The sequence below is a fragment of the Neolamprologus multifasciatus genome, chromosome 23 (assembly GCF_963576455.1).
Source record: "Neolamprologus multifasciatus chromosome 23, fNeoMul1.2, whole genome shotgun sequence".
Lineage (NCBI taxonomy): Eukaryota > Metazoa > Chordata > Actinopteri > Cichliformes > Cichlidae > Neolamprologus > Neolamprologus multifasciatus.
In genome coordinates this window covers 37,634,231-37,648,731 of record NC_140460.1, presented here as the reverse complement: position 1 = coordinate 37,648,731, position 14,501 = coordinate 37,634,231, and the positions used below count along the sequence as shown (strand labels likewise).

Genomic DNA, 14,501 nt, shown 5'->3' with positions numbered 1-14,501 from the left:
ATGCAGAGCAGACATCGGTGTGTGCATACGGTGGAAGAGGAAGACTAGTTGTACCTGTATGTGTGTGCATTAGGGAAGCAGTGCAGACTACAGCTAGAATAACTTACAGCTTGATTATTTTTGTGAGACTTTCCTCCCCAGCATCCGTGCCTACAAAGAGAACAGTATTGAATCCTTCCGCTTCGAGATCAAACACTATAGGCCGGCTACAGCATAAACAGGAAGACGGCAATTGTGAAATGACTCATAGGCCCAAAAAAGCAGCGGAGGCAGAGTAAGGAAATAAAAAGGTGCGAACATCTCTATAGTTTGATAAATACTGGGCTGTTTATTTAAGAAGCGATCTCCGAATTATAAATGTCCGCAGTGTAAAAGCACAGAAGACAAAACTAACAAATTCAGTTTGAAAAACAAAGACATTCACATGTCCACTGGACTCCTCTCCCTTCCTTCACTTTCCACATTGCTGTTTTCTGTCACCTCTTCTCCATATGGTGGACAGTATTTACTCAACATCAACCGAAACTTGACAGAAAGCAGGCCGTGTGGCTCGGTTAAAGGCTGAAGGCCAAAAGGAACATGTCAATTTTATCTGTAGATGGTGATAGATGTCGCACTTATCCCTGCACAAAGCAAAATTTATCACCATGCTATGCGTGCATCTCTCTACAGGAAACAAATGCACGCATATCAAGCCCTTAGTTTGACCTGTGAGTTCTGTGATGATCAGTATTCATCAGCGAGAATCAAGAGATTTAAGGAACTTTGTTCAAAACAGCTGCGCATGTCACTGATAAAGGCTGACGTGATCTAAATATTTAAGGCAAAACTAATTCACTACAGCCTCATTCCATGTCAAATGAACACCGTCAAATGAAATTTAGGCTGTATCAGACACTAAATCTTTCTAGAAAAGTCAAACTGAAGTTGTTAGATGATGCCATTTTTTTGAATATCACAATGAAAATACACTTTTCCCTCCATACTCCAACTTCAACATTATGCACTCCACACTGTATATAAATGCCACTTGTTTTGCACAATATCCAACTACCAACCTCTGTATATTTTATATATTTATTTTATTTTTACTCTATTTAATTTGTAAAATATGTATACACACACACACACACACATATATATATACACACACGTAGACGTACATATTTAGTATACACATTCAGAAACATGCATACACTCTCATATTGTACATATATTTATTCATATAATTCTCAGATTTAGCCATTCTTATATTTGCTTGTTCTTATCTTATTGTACTTTTGCACACCTCTGTTGCTTGTGAAGCTCGCACACAAGAATTTCACTCACATGTACTGTACCAGTGTACCTGCACATGTGATGTGACAATAAAAGCGATTTGATTTGATTTGATTTTCAAGCTCTAATATTTTCAAAGCCATTCATCTAATTTATGTAGTTACATGGCCCTGAGTACACCCCATAATTGGGAATCTGTGTTACAGTTCAGCCCCTATCTCTGAAGCTATTCTTTCTAAGGCCTTTCTATGGCAGTGCAGGCCATACCATCACGTTTTCAAGCAAATTTCAATATCACTCGAGCAGTTCTGGATAAAGCAATTTGAAACTAGCTCCACAGAAAACGTTACTCAGATTTAAAATTCCCCTAAAAGTCATCACAACATTTTTTTTGTTTATGAACAAAGTAATAACATCAACAAGCTAAAGTGTAGCATCACCCTGGAATTCTTTCATGCTGCAGAAATCACCGCCTAAGTGGGCCAGACGCTGCAACACCTGGATTTCCACTCTTTCAATCAAGAGGGGCTTATCTTATCTCATTACACTGTTTACATATATTAGATCATTTATGTAAAAACGTGATGTGCCGTATTGCTGCCAGGTTCGTTTAATCAATTAACTGTTCATATGACTGTATTTTATGGCATCCAACTGATATATCAGTCAGCCTATCACAGAGGAGATAAACATGGTATCATCCCACTGTTTCAGAGCTCCAGATGCATTGTTTATCATAATCTCTGAGCTGTCTGCAGAGCAGCATTACAACCAGTGATTGAGTGAAGCAAGCCAACTATGTTCTCTACCTAACAAGTTTAAAATATTTTACTCAGACATCAATAAAACATTACAGCCGATCAAACAGACCGCATTTAAACTGCTGCTATCTTTTATTGCTTTGAAGACTTCAATAATTGAAGACTCACATCGTTCCCATTATACCTCAGTATTGCCCCATAACAGGACGTTTTTACATTTTCCAACTGGACCGTTTGGTTCAATACACTGACAGGGATTACATTTCTCTCATATTAAATTATTTTCATTGGCTTCCTGTTAAATGAAGAATCTAATTAAAAATCCTTCTCCTTACATACATGGTCTTGAGTTGTCAGGCTCCATCTTATCATGACCCCATTAGTGCTCTTCGCTCTCGCACTGCAGGTTTACTTGTTGTTCCCAGAGTATTTAAAAGTAAAATGGGAGGCAAAGCCTTCAGCTTTCAGGCCCCTCTTCTGTGGAACCAGCTCCCACTTTCAAGAGACAGACACCCTCTCTACTTTTAAGATTAGGCTTAAAACTTGACAAAGCTTATGGTTAGGGCTGGATCAGGTGAACCTGAACCCTCCTTTAGTTACTCTGCAGTAGGCCTCGGCTGTTAGGGGATTCCCATGATGCACAGTGTTTCTTCTTTACTCACTTCTTTTCATTATCAATCTCTGGTTCACTTTTACAGTGTCTATTGTCCTGTCTCTCTCCCCTTGCCCCCAACCGGTCGCAGCACATGGCCTCCCCTCTTCTGCTGGATGGTTCTTCCTGTTAAAAGGGAGTTTTTCCTTCCCACTGTCGCCAAGTGCTTGCTCATAAGAGGTCGTCTGATTGTCGAGGTCTGTCTCTATTATTATGGGTTCTTTATGTTACAACATAAAGTGAAGTGACTACTGCTGTGATTTAATACTATATAAATTAAACTGGATTAAACTGAACTGAACTGAATGATTAAATGAGATTTTATTTGTGATTTTCAAACTACAAAATCAGCTTCTGGCCAATCATATTTAAAGACTGTATTTTTTTAAAATTTTGGATTATTTGTAGTCCAGAAATATGCCACTTGGAGTCTCTTTAAAAACTTTGGAAAAATGTAAGAAATGTTATTGCAAATGAGAACTTGAAGGAGTTTGAATCGAAACAAAAACAACACCCAATGATGACAAATGATCTCAGTTGTTTATCATGAGACTACCCATGAAAGAGGAAGGCTTGGTACTTAAGGGGAAGACTGATCTCTGTCATGAGGATTCAAGAAATTACAAGAAATGATTCAAGAAATTCCCACATAAAGTAATAAGGAAAACAGCTGATTATCAATTGTGGCAAATGCGTTTCAAGCACTTACTACCTTTGAATATCTGCTGTGATTTTCTATCTTAGAGAACTTTAGCATTCCTGACATTGGACGAATGGCCCCAAGACTCCAGCTTGACAGGGGATAGAAATATGACTTGATAAAGCTACAATAAGGTGGAAAACAGGATGAAGAAGGAAAAAAACAAAACACAGCACTAGCTTTGTGATAAAGTATTTCAAGAATAGCTTGTACTAAAAATATACATATCAAAATGGCCCAAAATAGACTTGAAATATCCCTGAAAGGCAAAGATCTAAAACACACACAGACACACACAAAAAAATATCAAAAGCTGCACGCTTCCCACATGCATACATGCTGGATGGAGACACACACACGGACACACACCTTTCAAGTACTGATGTCAACTTACTGAACCACCTTGTGTAAATAAGGATCTAGCAGATACTGTAATGCTTTCTGCCACATGTACTTCCTCTAACAAGAAGTCGCAAGAGCCATTTGACAGTGTTGCCATGTTTTCTTGTGCATCTTCATTCCCCTTCTTCACACAGTTATAAGTATGACGAATGACTAAAGATGAACTGGTCAGCTATGGGTGAATTATAAGCTTGACCATCAAGACTGCAGAGAAAATCTTCTATCATTATTATTATTATAAAATAAATTGTGAAGAGGGGGAAGCCAAGATTTAGCCAAGTCAACCCATAATGAACCCACTAACTTTGTGAGCGCAAGGTTCGTTTCATTTTGTCATGTGTTCTGATTTTCTCCAGAGCAGCCTGAGAGCACTGCAGAAACTAAACATCGTGCTCTTGTGAATATTTTAAGAAATCTTTGAAACCTTTACAAAAGCCATTCTAAACCCTGATGTCTGGTTAGGCTATTTAATGCTAACGTAAAGCATTAAAAATAGCAGGAAGTTATTCCATAAGAGACGATTTACGACGATCATTTCCAAAAAATTATTATTTTTATTATTTTACATTTCTTGCAATTTACCTGCACTACAAAAGCAATGGCCTATACCTGTGTGCTGCAGTAAGTGAATTTCTGATGTCCAAAATCCAACTGCAGCTCAAAGTTGTCATCTGTGACATTACAACTCCAGGTTCCTGTCTTACATGAGCTCAGTGACATGAAGCAGAACACCTTAAATCTTACAGAAACACCTCGGCGAAACTCACTGTGCAGCCGTTGACAGCAGCGGCTGTATCTGTAGTAGCTCTCCATCTCCTCCAGCGAAATACAGACAAACCTCTCTCCTGCGCATTCTTTCATCCTGACTCTCTGTCCATTCTCCTCTTCCTCGCTTAAGGTCTTCATCTCCACAGGTACGGAGCAGAATATCACTTCCCTAATCCTCAGCTGTATTTCTAGACCCTCCCTATTTCTTTCATATGCACACCGGTCAACATTTCTTGAGTGATTACACTCGTCCCGTTTCCTCGGCCCCTCCCTTCTACTGAGAAAGTCTCTGTACAAACAGTCGCGGTAAAAAGAAAGCGCACCCTCTTTAATTTCTATGGTTTAATTATGTGGATATAATAAATATTATCAGATCCATAACAGGGCTTAAGATTAGGTAAATACAACCTCAGGTGAAAAACAGCATGACATATTACACTGTGTTGAAATGCAGAAGCACTGTGTTAAACTTAAATACACATTTACTGCTTTCATAGGAATAGAGGGCAAGTATTAGCCAAGTGCTGCTAGACAAATACACTTGATTCACTGATTAAAAGCAAGCTTTGGACTTCTGCTGGTCTGAAGCTTTCAGGTGTGTGTTAACACAACACTAAGGAGGAAAGACATCAGCAATAATCTTAAAGAAGCAACTGTTGCTGCCCATCAGTCTGGATAGAGTTAAAACGCCATTTCCAAACAATGTGAAGTCTGCAGTTAGAAAGATTAATCACAATTGGAAAAAAGTGGGTGAGTCTTCCCAGGAGTGGATGTCCCGGCAAATTCACCCCAAAGGCCAGGCCGTGCAATGCTCAGAAAAACTGCAAAAAAAACCAACAAAAAACCCAAGAGCTACAGACTTCACAGGCCTCAGTCAATATCTTAAATGTTAAAGGTCATGGCGGCAAAAATCAAAAAATAAGACTGAAGTATGGCTTGTTTGGAAGAATTTCCAGGAGAAAATCTCTTCTTTCTAAAATGTGGCAGCACGTTTTAGGTTTGCAAAGTTACATCTGAACAAACCACAAGATTTCTGGAACAATGTCCTTTGGACTGATGAGATGAAAGTAGAAATGTTTCACCGTAATGCACAGCGTCGTGTTGGTGAAAACCAAATGACATTTTAGCACAAAGACATCATACCGGCTGTCAAGCACGGTGGTGGGTTATGATATGGGCTTGTTTTGCAGTCACTGAGTCGAGAAGTACTCCTCTGCATACCAAAATGTTTTAGGGGCCATCTATCCAACACCTAAAGTTTGGCTCTAACTGGATGATGCAACAGGACAGTGATCCCAAGCACAGCCGCAAATTTACAACAGGACGGCTGAAAAACAAAAGAATCAAGGTTGAAACATTCATGATTGAATATCTGAGTACAGAGAATTAAAAACTATTCTGACAATTTGCTCTCACCGTTCAGTGTTAGAAAGTCAACATGACATCTACAGATTCACACTCTTTGGGATAAAACTGAAACTAAAAACTAAGAGAAAAAACACAAGCTCATGAATGCTAAACAAAATTTAAATAGAAGTCACCGTCACAGTCCAGCCAGAGCTTGATTGGTCAGCCTGGCTCCTTCAGCACAGGTGCGACTTGATTCACTCGAGTGCATCATGTGTGTTAAAAACTGCATTATCACAACTTCACAAACACTCATTTTTATGTCGTCAGCATTGTTCAGCTTGGATTTTACCACATGGATTATTATCAAAGAATATGCTACTTTAGCCTGCACTATAAACTCTGAGGCAGAGACTAACTCCCAGTATCCCTACAGCAGAAATGGATCCACAGCATTTCCAAGTCACACATCTTCATAACACATGAAGAGTGAAGGGGTTAAAAGATAAACCTCTAAATTAATCTGCATGACAACAAAACTAATTCTCTGAGAAACATTACTGTTTCTAGTCTGTTTTTTCCTTAACTGTGACCCTGAAATGACCTCTTAACCAAGTTATGACCCAAGAAAATGTTCCAAACTTTAAAGAAGCTAATTTTTCCCACTCAGGCAGCACTCACCTGTCTGTGTGGACTTATGATTCCTTTTTCTTTCCACTGTTTGGCGGCCACAGCAAAGACTAGTAGCCATGATGAATGTAGCAGCTCTACTCTGTTCCCATGACTTTGGCTTCTCCTTTTAAACTACACACATTTCTACCGTCGGTGTGTTACGACCTAAGGTCGATTAGCGACTCACAGCCTTATCAGCTAATCAGTTACCAAGGTCAAAACACCAAAGAGCGTTGCGTTCAAGAGCACACATTAAAGTGGCAGCCGGTCTGCCAGGGTTAAAAGCAAACTAAGTGATTAGCGCTTTGGTTTACTGTTTTACTGACAGACAGATGAGGGTGTATCTGACTGAGATAGTGATGGGTTTTGTTTTTGTTTTTAAAAAAAGAAATGTTTTTTGGTATAATGCATTGAGAAAATATATGCTGAATGCAAACCCAGCAGAGATAAAGTCACAGTGTCATGGTCACAAGAAAAAAAGAGGAGATTTTAGCAATTTATCAGGAATTATATCTGCAGAACAAATTTACAATTTCAACTACATATGTTAAATGAGGACTTTCCAGTCAGATATTCATATATTTTCTGTAGCATTGATTACATTTTACTTAAACAGCACCAAATCATAGCTACAGTTACCTCAATAAGCTTCAGACTATAAAGAGCCTACAAAAATAGAAAGAAACCCCAACAATCAGTCGATCCGTTGTAAGCAAGTAGAAAGGAAAAACTCCCTTTTAACAAGAAGAAACCTCTGGTAATGAAATCTGACGCATTTATTTAGAAACCTGGTGTCAAGTCATTTATCTTTTAGCCTCTAACTAAAGCAAAACCAAAAATTGTTTTTTCTGGGTTAAATTGATATTTAAATTAAACCAGGTTCCCAATAACCCTGACTTATAGTAAACAGCACAGAAAAAGTTATGGACCGAGCTACACCATGCATCATTTGTAAAGCGTGTCATGTTTGTTTCCCTTTGTAGCTCATTTGGTCAAATTTCGAGTCCCTCCAACAACTGTGGACTTACTGTAACCTCAGCAGGAAACTAAACAGGCAGGTTCTTTTATTATGCTTGAATAAGAAGGAGGGAAAAACAGAAGAGGGAATCTCCCCGTTAGCGGTAGGAAATCCTGTCCTATCATCCTGTCACACTGATTTAAGTAGCAGAGACTGAACCACTGAACATCATACATACACAGCATGTCCAGTTAGCGTGAGAGTGAGAAAACTCCAATTAATAAAAGGAGAATCAAGTACAGACTTTAAATCAGCACACACACGCTAACACTAACCTCTCCTCCAGGTCGGCTGATGGCTCAGACTGTGGCGTGTTTGTCGGGTCAACACGCTGATGGATACAGACAGACTGTGGAGCAGTTTATTGAATACCTCTTGGCTCTCCTGAACCATCTCAAATAGAGACATCTTTCCTTCAGAGAGCAGTTCGTACCATCTCTCTGAGCTTTCTTTCTTTTACTTTTTTTTCGTGAGGCGTCTTTTAAGCTGCCTTCCTCTTCCTCTCCTCGATTAGACTGCAGAGTGTGTGATTATTTATCTCACTCCATGTCTGGGCTGCGTTTATCGCAGGAAAAGAGGGGCGGAGGGTGGGCTAAGACATAAATCCCTCTCCAGCTAATTGCAACTGGCTCGGCATTACATGCACGGGTGTCATATATCACTCTGGGCCTGCCGTTTGAAGATAAAAGTAAACTCAAACTATTTATTTACTGCACATTTACGTGCAAGTAGCAGCAAGTGGTTTATGAGCATACCCCAGGGTTTTTCACCACTTCTATCCAACACAAGGACCTAACTCTCACATAGTTTCATTTTCTTAACCAAATTCCTCAACTGCTTTTTTTAAAAATTATTATTCATTTATAGATCGTGAGGAGTCAAAACGCTCTAATAAGCATAAAGGTCAGACAATGGGCGCTTCTGACTGTGGCACTGTGGTACCAGGGATAGGGAAGGAAACTAAAATTACACTGGTGCCATCTGCAAAGATCTCCACCACCTTTAGAGTATCGCATTACCTTTATTTCACTTAAATCATCATCACACAATCGCACAAGCATTTCCCGATTTAAAAAGTACAAAGTGCGCAAGCAAAAGGTTGTCATGCACTTTTCATTATGTGGCATTCTGCACAATTAGATTTATTAATGAATCAAGTAGCAATCCAAAAGATCAAAAACGTATTCCCTCCAACTGAAACCGTCTGCAGACGTAATCACACTAACAACAAACTGAATTATCCCACCTTATTCCTGGTAAAGCCCATTGTCCGACTTAAGTGCTCCTGGAAACTTTGGGACAATTACTTGGTGTAATATTTAGCAATGTTACAATCTTTCATGCCCTTATTGTGTAACCGTTACGTTTCCAAATAAGAGGAGCGCAGTTTTTATACTGAAGCAAAAGCAGAGTTAAATACGCAAAGAAAGGCTGCAGGCTCAACACATTAGACAACATTATGTCTATACGAGGTACAGGGCTTGTATTGAAGACCAAGTCGATAGCTGACGTCATTTGAAGATGACAATTTAAATTGAAAAAAATAATTTAAATAAATGTAAAAAAAAATTTAAATTTAAATAAATATAACATTTAAAAAGCTAGTGAAGTAATTATTTCAAATTTGCATATTCAACTCATATTACAATTGTGTAAACTAAAATAAATTGGTGTATCTAGCTCAGGTAGTTTAGTCCAACTGGGTAAACTCAGAAGTCTAACCCTGTAAAGCCTGAACTGTGAAATATTTGCCAAAAATATATGATTTATTTATTTTGCTTGTGAAACCAGAGTGTTTATTGAATAGTCTGATCACAAATAAAATCTAACTGCATATATGAGTTTGAATTTGTATTATTTGTGCTACATCCAGCATTTCTGTGCAATTTGTGCTCACAGTTGATCTTAAAATAAATTAAAACATAACATAAACATGTAGGTCAGTTAGGACTAAAAAAAGCAATGAATAAATCTCATCACACTGCTGATGTAGAGGTCTAAACAAACTATGTATCAAAGATGATACATTTGGCATTACAGGGTTAATAACCAGTAGCAAAGCTAGACGATCTTTATAAGAGGAGCAATGCTGAGACCATTAACTACACTATGGTGGCACAGAAACTGATGTCTCCTTTGTGGCAAATTCTTGTAGCCTAATAGTATTTTTTGTTGTTCTTTTTGTTTTGTTTTTGTCAGTCACACCTCATTTGTCTATAGATGAACTGAGGCACTGCACCAACACCCAGTGTACGTGATAAATGAATATCACTTTGCACTGTGAATCGTGAGCACAAGTATTCAAAAACAGCTCCTTTCACCAAAACAAAATCTTGCATTAGGCATACTAAATAAAGTCTTCTTCGCAGTTATCTTGTCTTAAAATATCACATGAGCAAATTATGTCAATAGATTCTAATATTTCTGCTCATCTGCTGCAAATCCTGCCAAACTGTCTGCTCTGTGATTGGGTGTACACTCATTAAATATAGGACATCTGGGCAGAATTGCAGTTCTTCTATTTTTTCTAGAAGCTCCTAAATCATTTATTTTTTTAATAAACCACGAGATTTGCTTCACACATAAGCTGCGATTTGTATTAATAAATAATTAGCAATTTGACAGCTCCAGTGAAATGCTCAACTGTGTAAACATGTGAACTCAGTATCTGTAATTTGCGAATGACAATGATTTGTGAGACAGGACACTGGCATCAGTTGCGGATGCTGGCAAATTGCTTTTGTGAAACTGGCCCCAGCTGACTAACTCCAACACCTGCTGTTTAGAATTCATAAATGCTGTGACTAACCTCTCAAGCAACTGGCTTCGAGCACTACGTGCATATTTGTGAACAATATAAATAAACACAGATTGACTTCTCTACAAAATATCACATGTAAAGGACTGAAAAAGCTAACTTGGATACCTGGAGAAGACTATAAAGATGAGTTAATGCACGTTTTGCTTTCAACAGAACCACAGATGAGATGACGTGAGACGTGAGAAGCAGTAATGTGGTGCGACGGCGCGTCCAATAACGCGAGGCTCTCCTTACCGCTGATCGTCGACAGCACCTCCACGGCTTGCTCTACGTCTTCTGGAACAGACGTTCCCTGCCCCATCCTTATCCTGAACACCCAAACCTCAGCAGACTGTCCTCCTCACATGTACGTGACTGCTCCTAAAAAGGGGCACAGATGCTGAACGTTACCAAAAAGAAAAGAACAAGTAGATCTGCAGCTTAAATAAAAATTATTTTTAAAAAGGAAAACAGCAACAATAATAAACCGTGAGCATACTTCGGCAGCAGTTTAGGTGAAACAACGAAGGAGAAATGGTGAGAACAGAAACCGGCTGATGCACTATCCATTTAATTTGGTCAGCAGAGAGGGAGGGGGGAGGAAGGAAGAGACACCCAGGCCACAAGGCAGTTTTGAAATTGCGTAACACAATTTTAAACCATCCATCCCTCTGTGTAGCAAACACACACTTCTGCCTTCAGTGGTGTTAATGACATTACCACTGCTAATTTTATCTTGTCATTAAGCTGTGCTGTACAGTGAGCAGTTTATTTTTGCATTTTGTGTTCAACTTAGGTCGCCCGGTTTATTTATGACAGACTCGATTTCGGGGGCTTTTCGGCACGGCATGCTGTTGTTATTGTCTAAAACTGATCGCACGATTGTGTGGGAAGCCCAGCCTAACAACTGTCTTCCTTAAACCGACACATCCAGTGATCCATGTCAGGATCTGCTGACCGATTCAAGTTAAAAGCACAAGTCAGCACTTTATAAGCAAATATTGCTTCAGCTGAAGTGGTTAGTTTCAGTTCTGATATCAAGTGAGATCAAACAGTGTCAATGTCAGAATTTCAGGCTGTTTTCTGGCAGGTGAGATCTATATTACAGCAACACAGACTCCTCTCTTCACACACACGCACAGCTCTGATGACTTCTGGTAGAACAATCAAAGCAAATTTGGTCAATTCCCTCTCCAATTACCAGTCCCCCCTGACAGAGGCTCCTTTCATTGCTTTGACAATAGAACAGCATGCTCTTAGTCATATGGACTGAGATCTTGTGACGTGGTAATAAGCCAAGCTAAATAAAGACAAGGCGAGTTGCACATGCAATACAATGTGACACTTTTAACAACCAGGTTCACAGACATGACCTGGGGTGGGGTGTGAGGGGTGGGGATGTCCAGAGCTTGTGGAAATAAAGGCATCGGCAGTTTTAAGCTCATGTGTTTTCCCAAGAAAACACACTTTCAATTTCACTTTCCCGCCATGGTTAATATTGGTCTTCACACCAAAAGGAGGGAAGCCAGGCAGACTGGACTTTGCCAGGGTTTAACAAACTGTACACCTGAATGCAAAGAAAAAAAGTAGGAGATAATAGCGAAATAAGGCAGCACGGTGGCACGGTGGTTAGCACTGTTGCCGCACAGCAAGAAGGTCCTGAGTTCAATTCCACCATCAGGTCTTTCTGTGTGGAGTTTGCGTGGGTTCCCTCCAGGTACTCCGGCTTCCTCCCACCGTCCAAAGACATGCAGCTTGTGGGGATAGGTTAATTGGATAATCCAAATTGTCACTAGGTGGGAATGTGTGAATGAATGTGAGTGCGAATGGTTGTCTGTCCCTGTGTGTTGGCCCTGTGACAGACTGGTGACCTGTCCAGGGTGTACCCCGCCTCTCGCCCTATGACAGCTGGGATAGGCTCCAGCGCCCCCCGCGACCCTGAAAAGGATAAGCGGAAGCGAATGGATGGATGGATGGATGGATGGATAATAGCGAAATAAATCAGATCACAACACACATGAATGGAGTCCCAAAATGAATTCTTTTTAGGGTTCTCCAAATATCTTTCAAGATAAATAGGCAAGCTTTCTAATCATTTCAACTCAGGAATAGTTCTCCAGGCTTCTTGGAGAACATTCAAAGCTCTTCTTTGGATGTTTCTGCCTTTTATTGTGTTCTCTGTCAAGATTATCCCACACTGCTTCAATAATGATGAGGTCCGGCCTATGGGGAGTTCATTTTGTGTTTTTCTATCCAGAAATGCTTTTACTGCACTGGCAGTCGATGCAGAAAAATGAAGCTGTTGTCAGTCGGACAACAGATGATATAGCATGGTGGATCAAAATCTGACATTACTTACTGGTAGTACTTTTCTGTGTTTTGTGATGTTGAGGATCTTTCAGTTTTGACAAGGTCCCCAACATCACTGGATGAAACTAAGCCCCAAACATGATACAGCCTCCACCGTGTTTTACAGATTGCTGTAGATTAAACTGCAATCTACAATCTGATTTGAACCATGTTTGGATTCAACACTCCATAAGACCTGTTGCCCCTGATTTTCATGACACTTCTTTTGTAATTTATCATACCTTAGCCTTTTTTTGACAGCCATTCTTCCACTGACAAAATTTGGCTTCAGGGAACAGTAGATGGGTGTGTTGAAGGACCATATGCATCTGTCATGTCCTGTGTCAGTCTTTGCTGTACAGCTTCCTATTTCTTAAGGACATGACTTTCAGATACCTTTCTGCTTCTTTTGTCTTCCACTTCTCCCGTTTCCTCAAAACACTGGTCCACGCCTTAAGTTAGGTGGCTTTCTTATGCTTGAATGATTCATGGCTTAACAAACAAACTACAAGAAAAAAAAACATTCCTCTGACAATGGTCAGGTACAAGGACTGGATTGAAAATGAGTGAAAAAGTAACCAATGTCCAAAGAAAAACTGAAAGACCACCAGAAAGTCTTGAACTATTGCTCAAGAGCACTTTTTAAAAAGTAATTCTGGCTCATTGGAAACAAAACTGAAGCAATTGAGAAGTGGTTCAAGACTTTTGCACAGCACTTTGCAATTACTTATATTTTTCATTTTACCTACTTACATTTTATTCATGTTTTACTCACACTCGTGCATAAATGAGTCACTCAGTGTGAGCCGAATTGTCAGTCTAAGGTGGTGACTAAGAGGACCCAAGAAATCAAATCTGAGGACTGCGCACTTTTTGGAAGAAGGCATGCCAAACTTTCGCAGAATAACTGAATTTGTCCTACCGACAGATGAGCTGCCTCCGAGCGTCCGGAAAGGAAACTCGCAGATATACAGCAGTACTGACACTTGCAGAATAAAATACGCAGTAAACTGACGATATCGGGCATGCCTGTGATGAAAGTTACGTCCTACCTGCAAGTTTGCAAACCAGCAGCTCCGCCCACTCCAAGCCAATTAACAGGACCCAGCCAAGTCCCAGTGCTACCTCCTCTTCCTCTCATTTTTCCTTTTTCATCCTGCAGCAGATTAAACTCTACACATCCCTGTCCCCTGGATTATGTTTGTTGACATTATTCCAGTAATAAACTCCAAACTGAGATTTTTATTGTGTTGTCCAAAGTATTACTCACTTTTAGCAGATGTGTCTATTTTTTAGTCTTTGTGAGTCGGCCTCGAAGGATGCACCTCCTGGTGTGGGACTACATGCATATGAAATATATCCATTCATTTACTCTACCAGCTGATTTTGCAGGATTTGCTCAAGTGTCCTACCCCGTAGATCACCAACAACAGGGACACAATGGCATCTAGTGGCGGAATAATTCAGTGCAGAAGACCCACGTCACATAAAAAAATGATATTGTAAATAAGTGTTCAGAATATACAAAAATACAAAGAACACTACAAATATTGTATATTTTTGACACACTGTATTTTTTCTGTTCTGTGGAGAAAATATGAAAGATGGGGATAAAAATTAAAACACACTTGTGCCTAAAACTTCGCACTACTCAAAAAATACAAAATAATTATACACAATTTTTAACATACTGTTCATTCCATAGATTATAATGTCTACATTGAATATTGTATCATCCAAAGCAAAAGACACTC

General features: G+C 39.5%; 1 protein-coding gene across 8 annotated transcripts in view; it reads right to left on the bottom strand.

The window, feature by feature from the left end:
• Positions 1–13,902, bottom strand: part of mcf2la (mcf.2 cell line derived transforming sequence-like a) — a 58,323-nt gene extending 44,421 nt beyond the window's left edge. For 2 of the 8 annotated variants that reach the window (XM_085151859.1, XM_085151861.1), the window contains exon 1: positions 4,561–5,312. In XM_085151859.1, the coding sequence (XP_085007985.1) occupies positions 4,561–4,699 (139 nt within the window). In that variant the 5' untranslated portion in view covers positions 4,700–5,312. The other 6 variants (XM_085151866.1, XM_085151864.1, XM_085151865.1 and 3 more) reach the window with 6 other exon arrangements.
• Between the last annotated feature and the right edge of the window lie 599 nt (positions 13,903–14,501).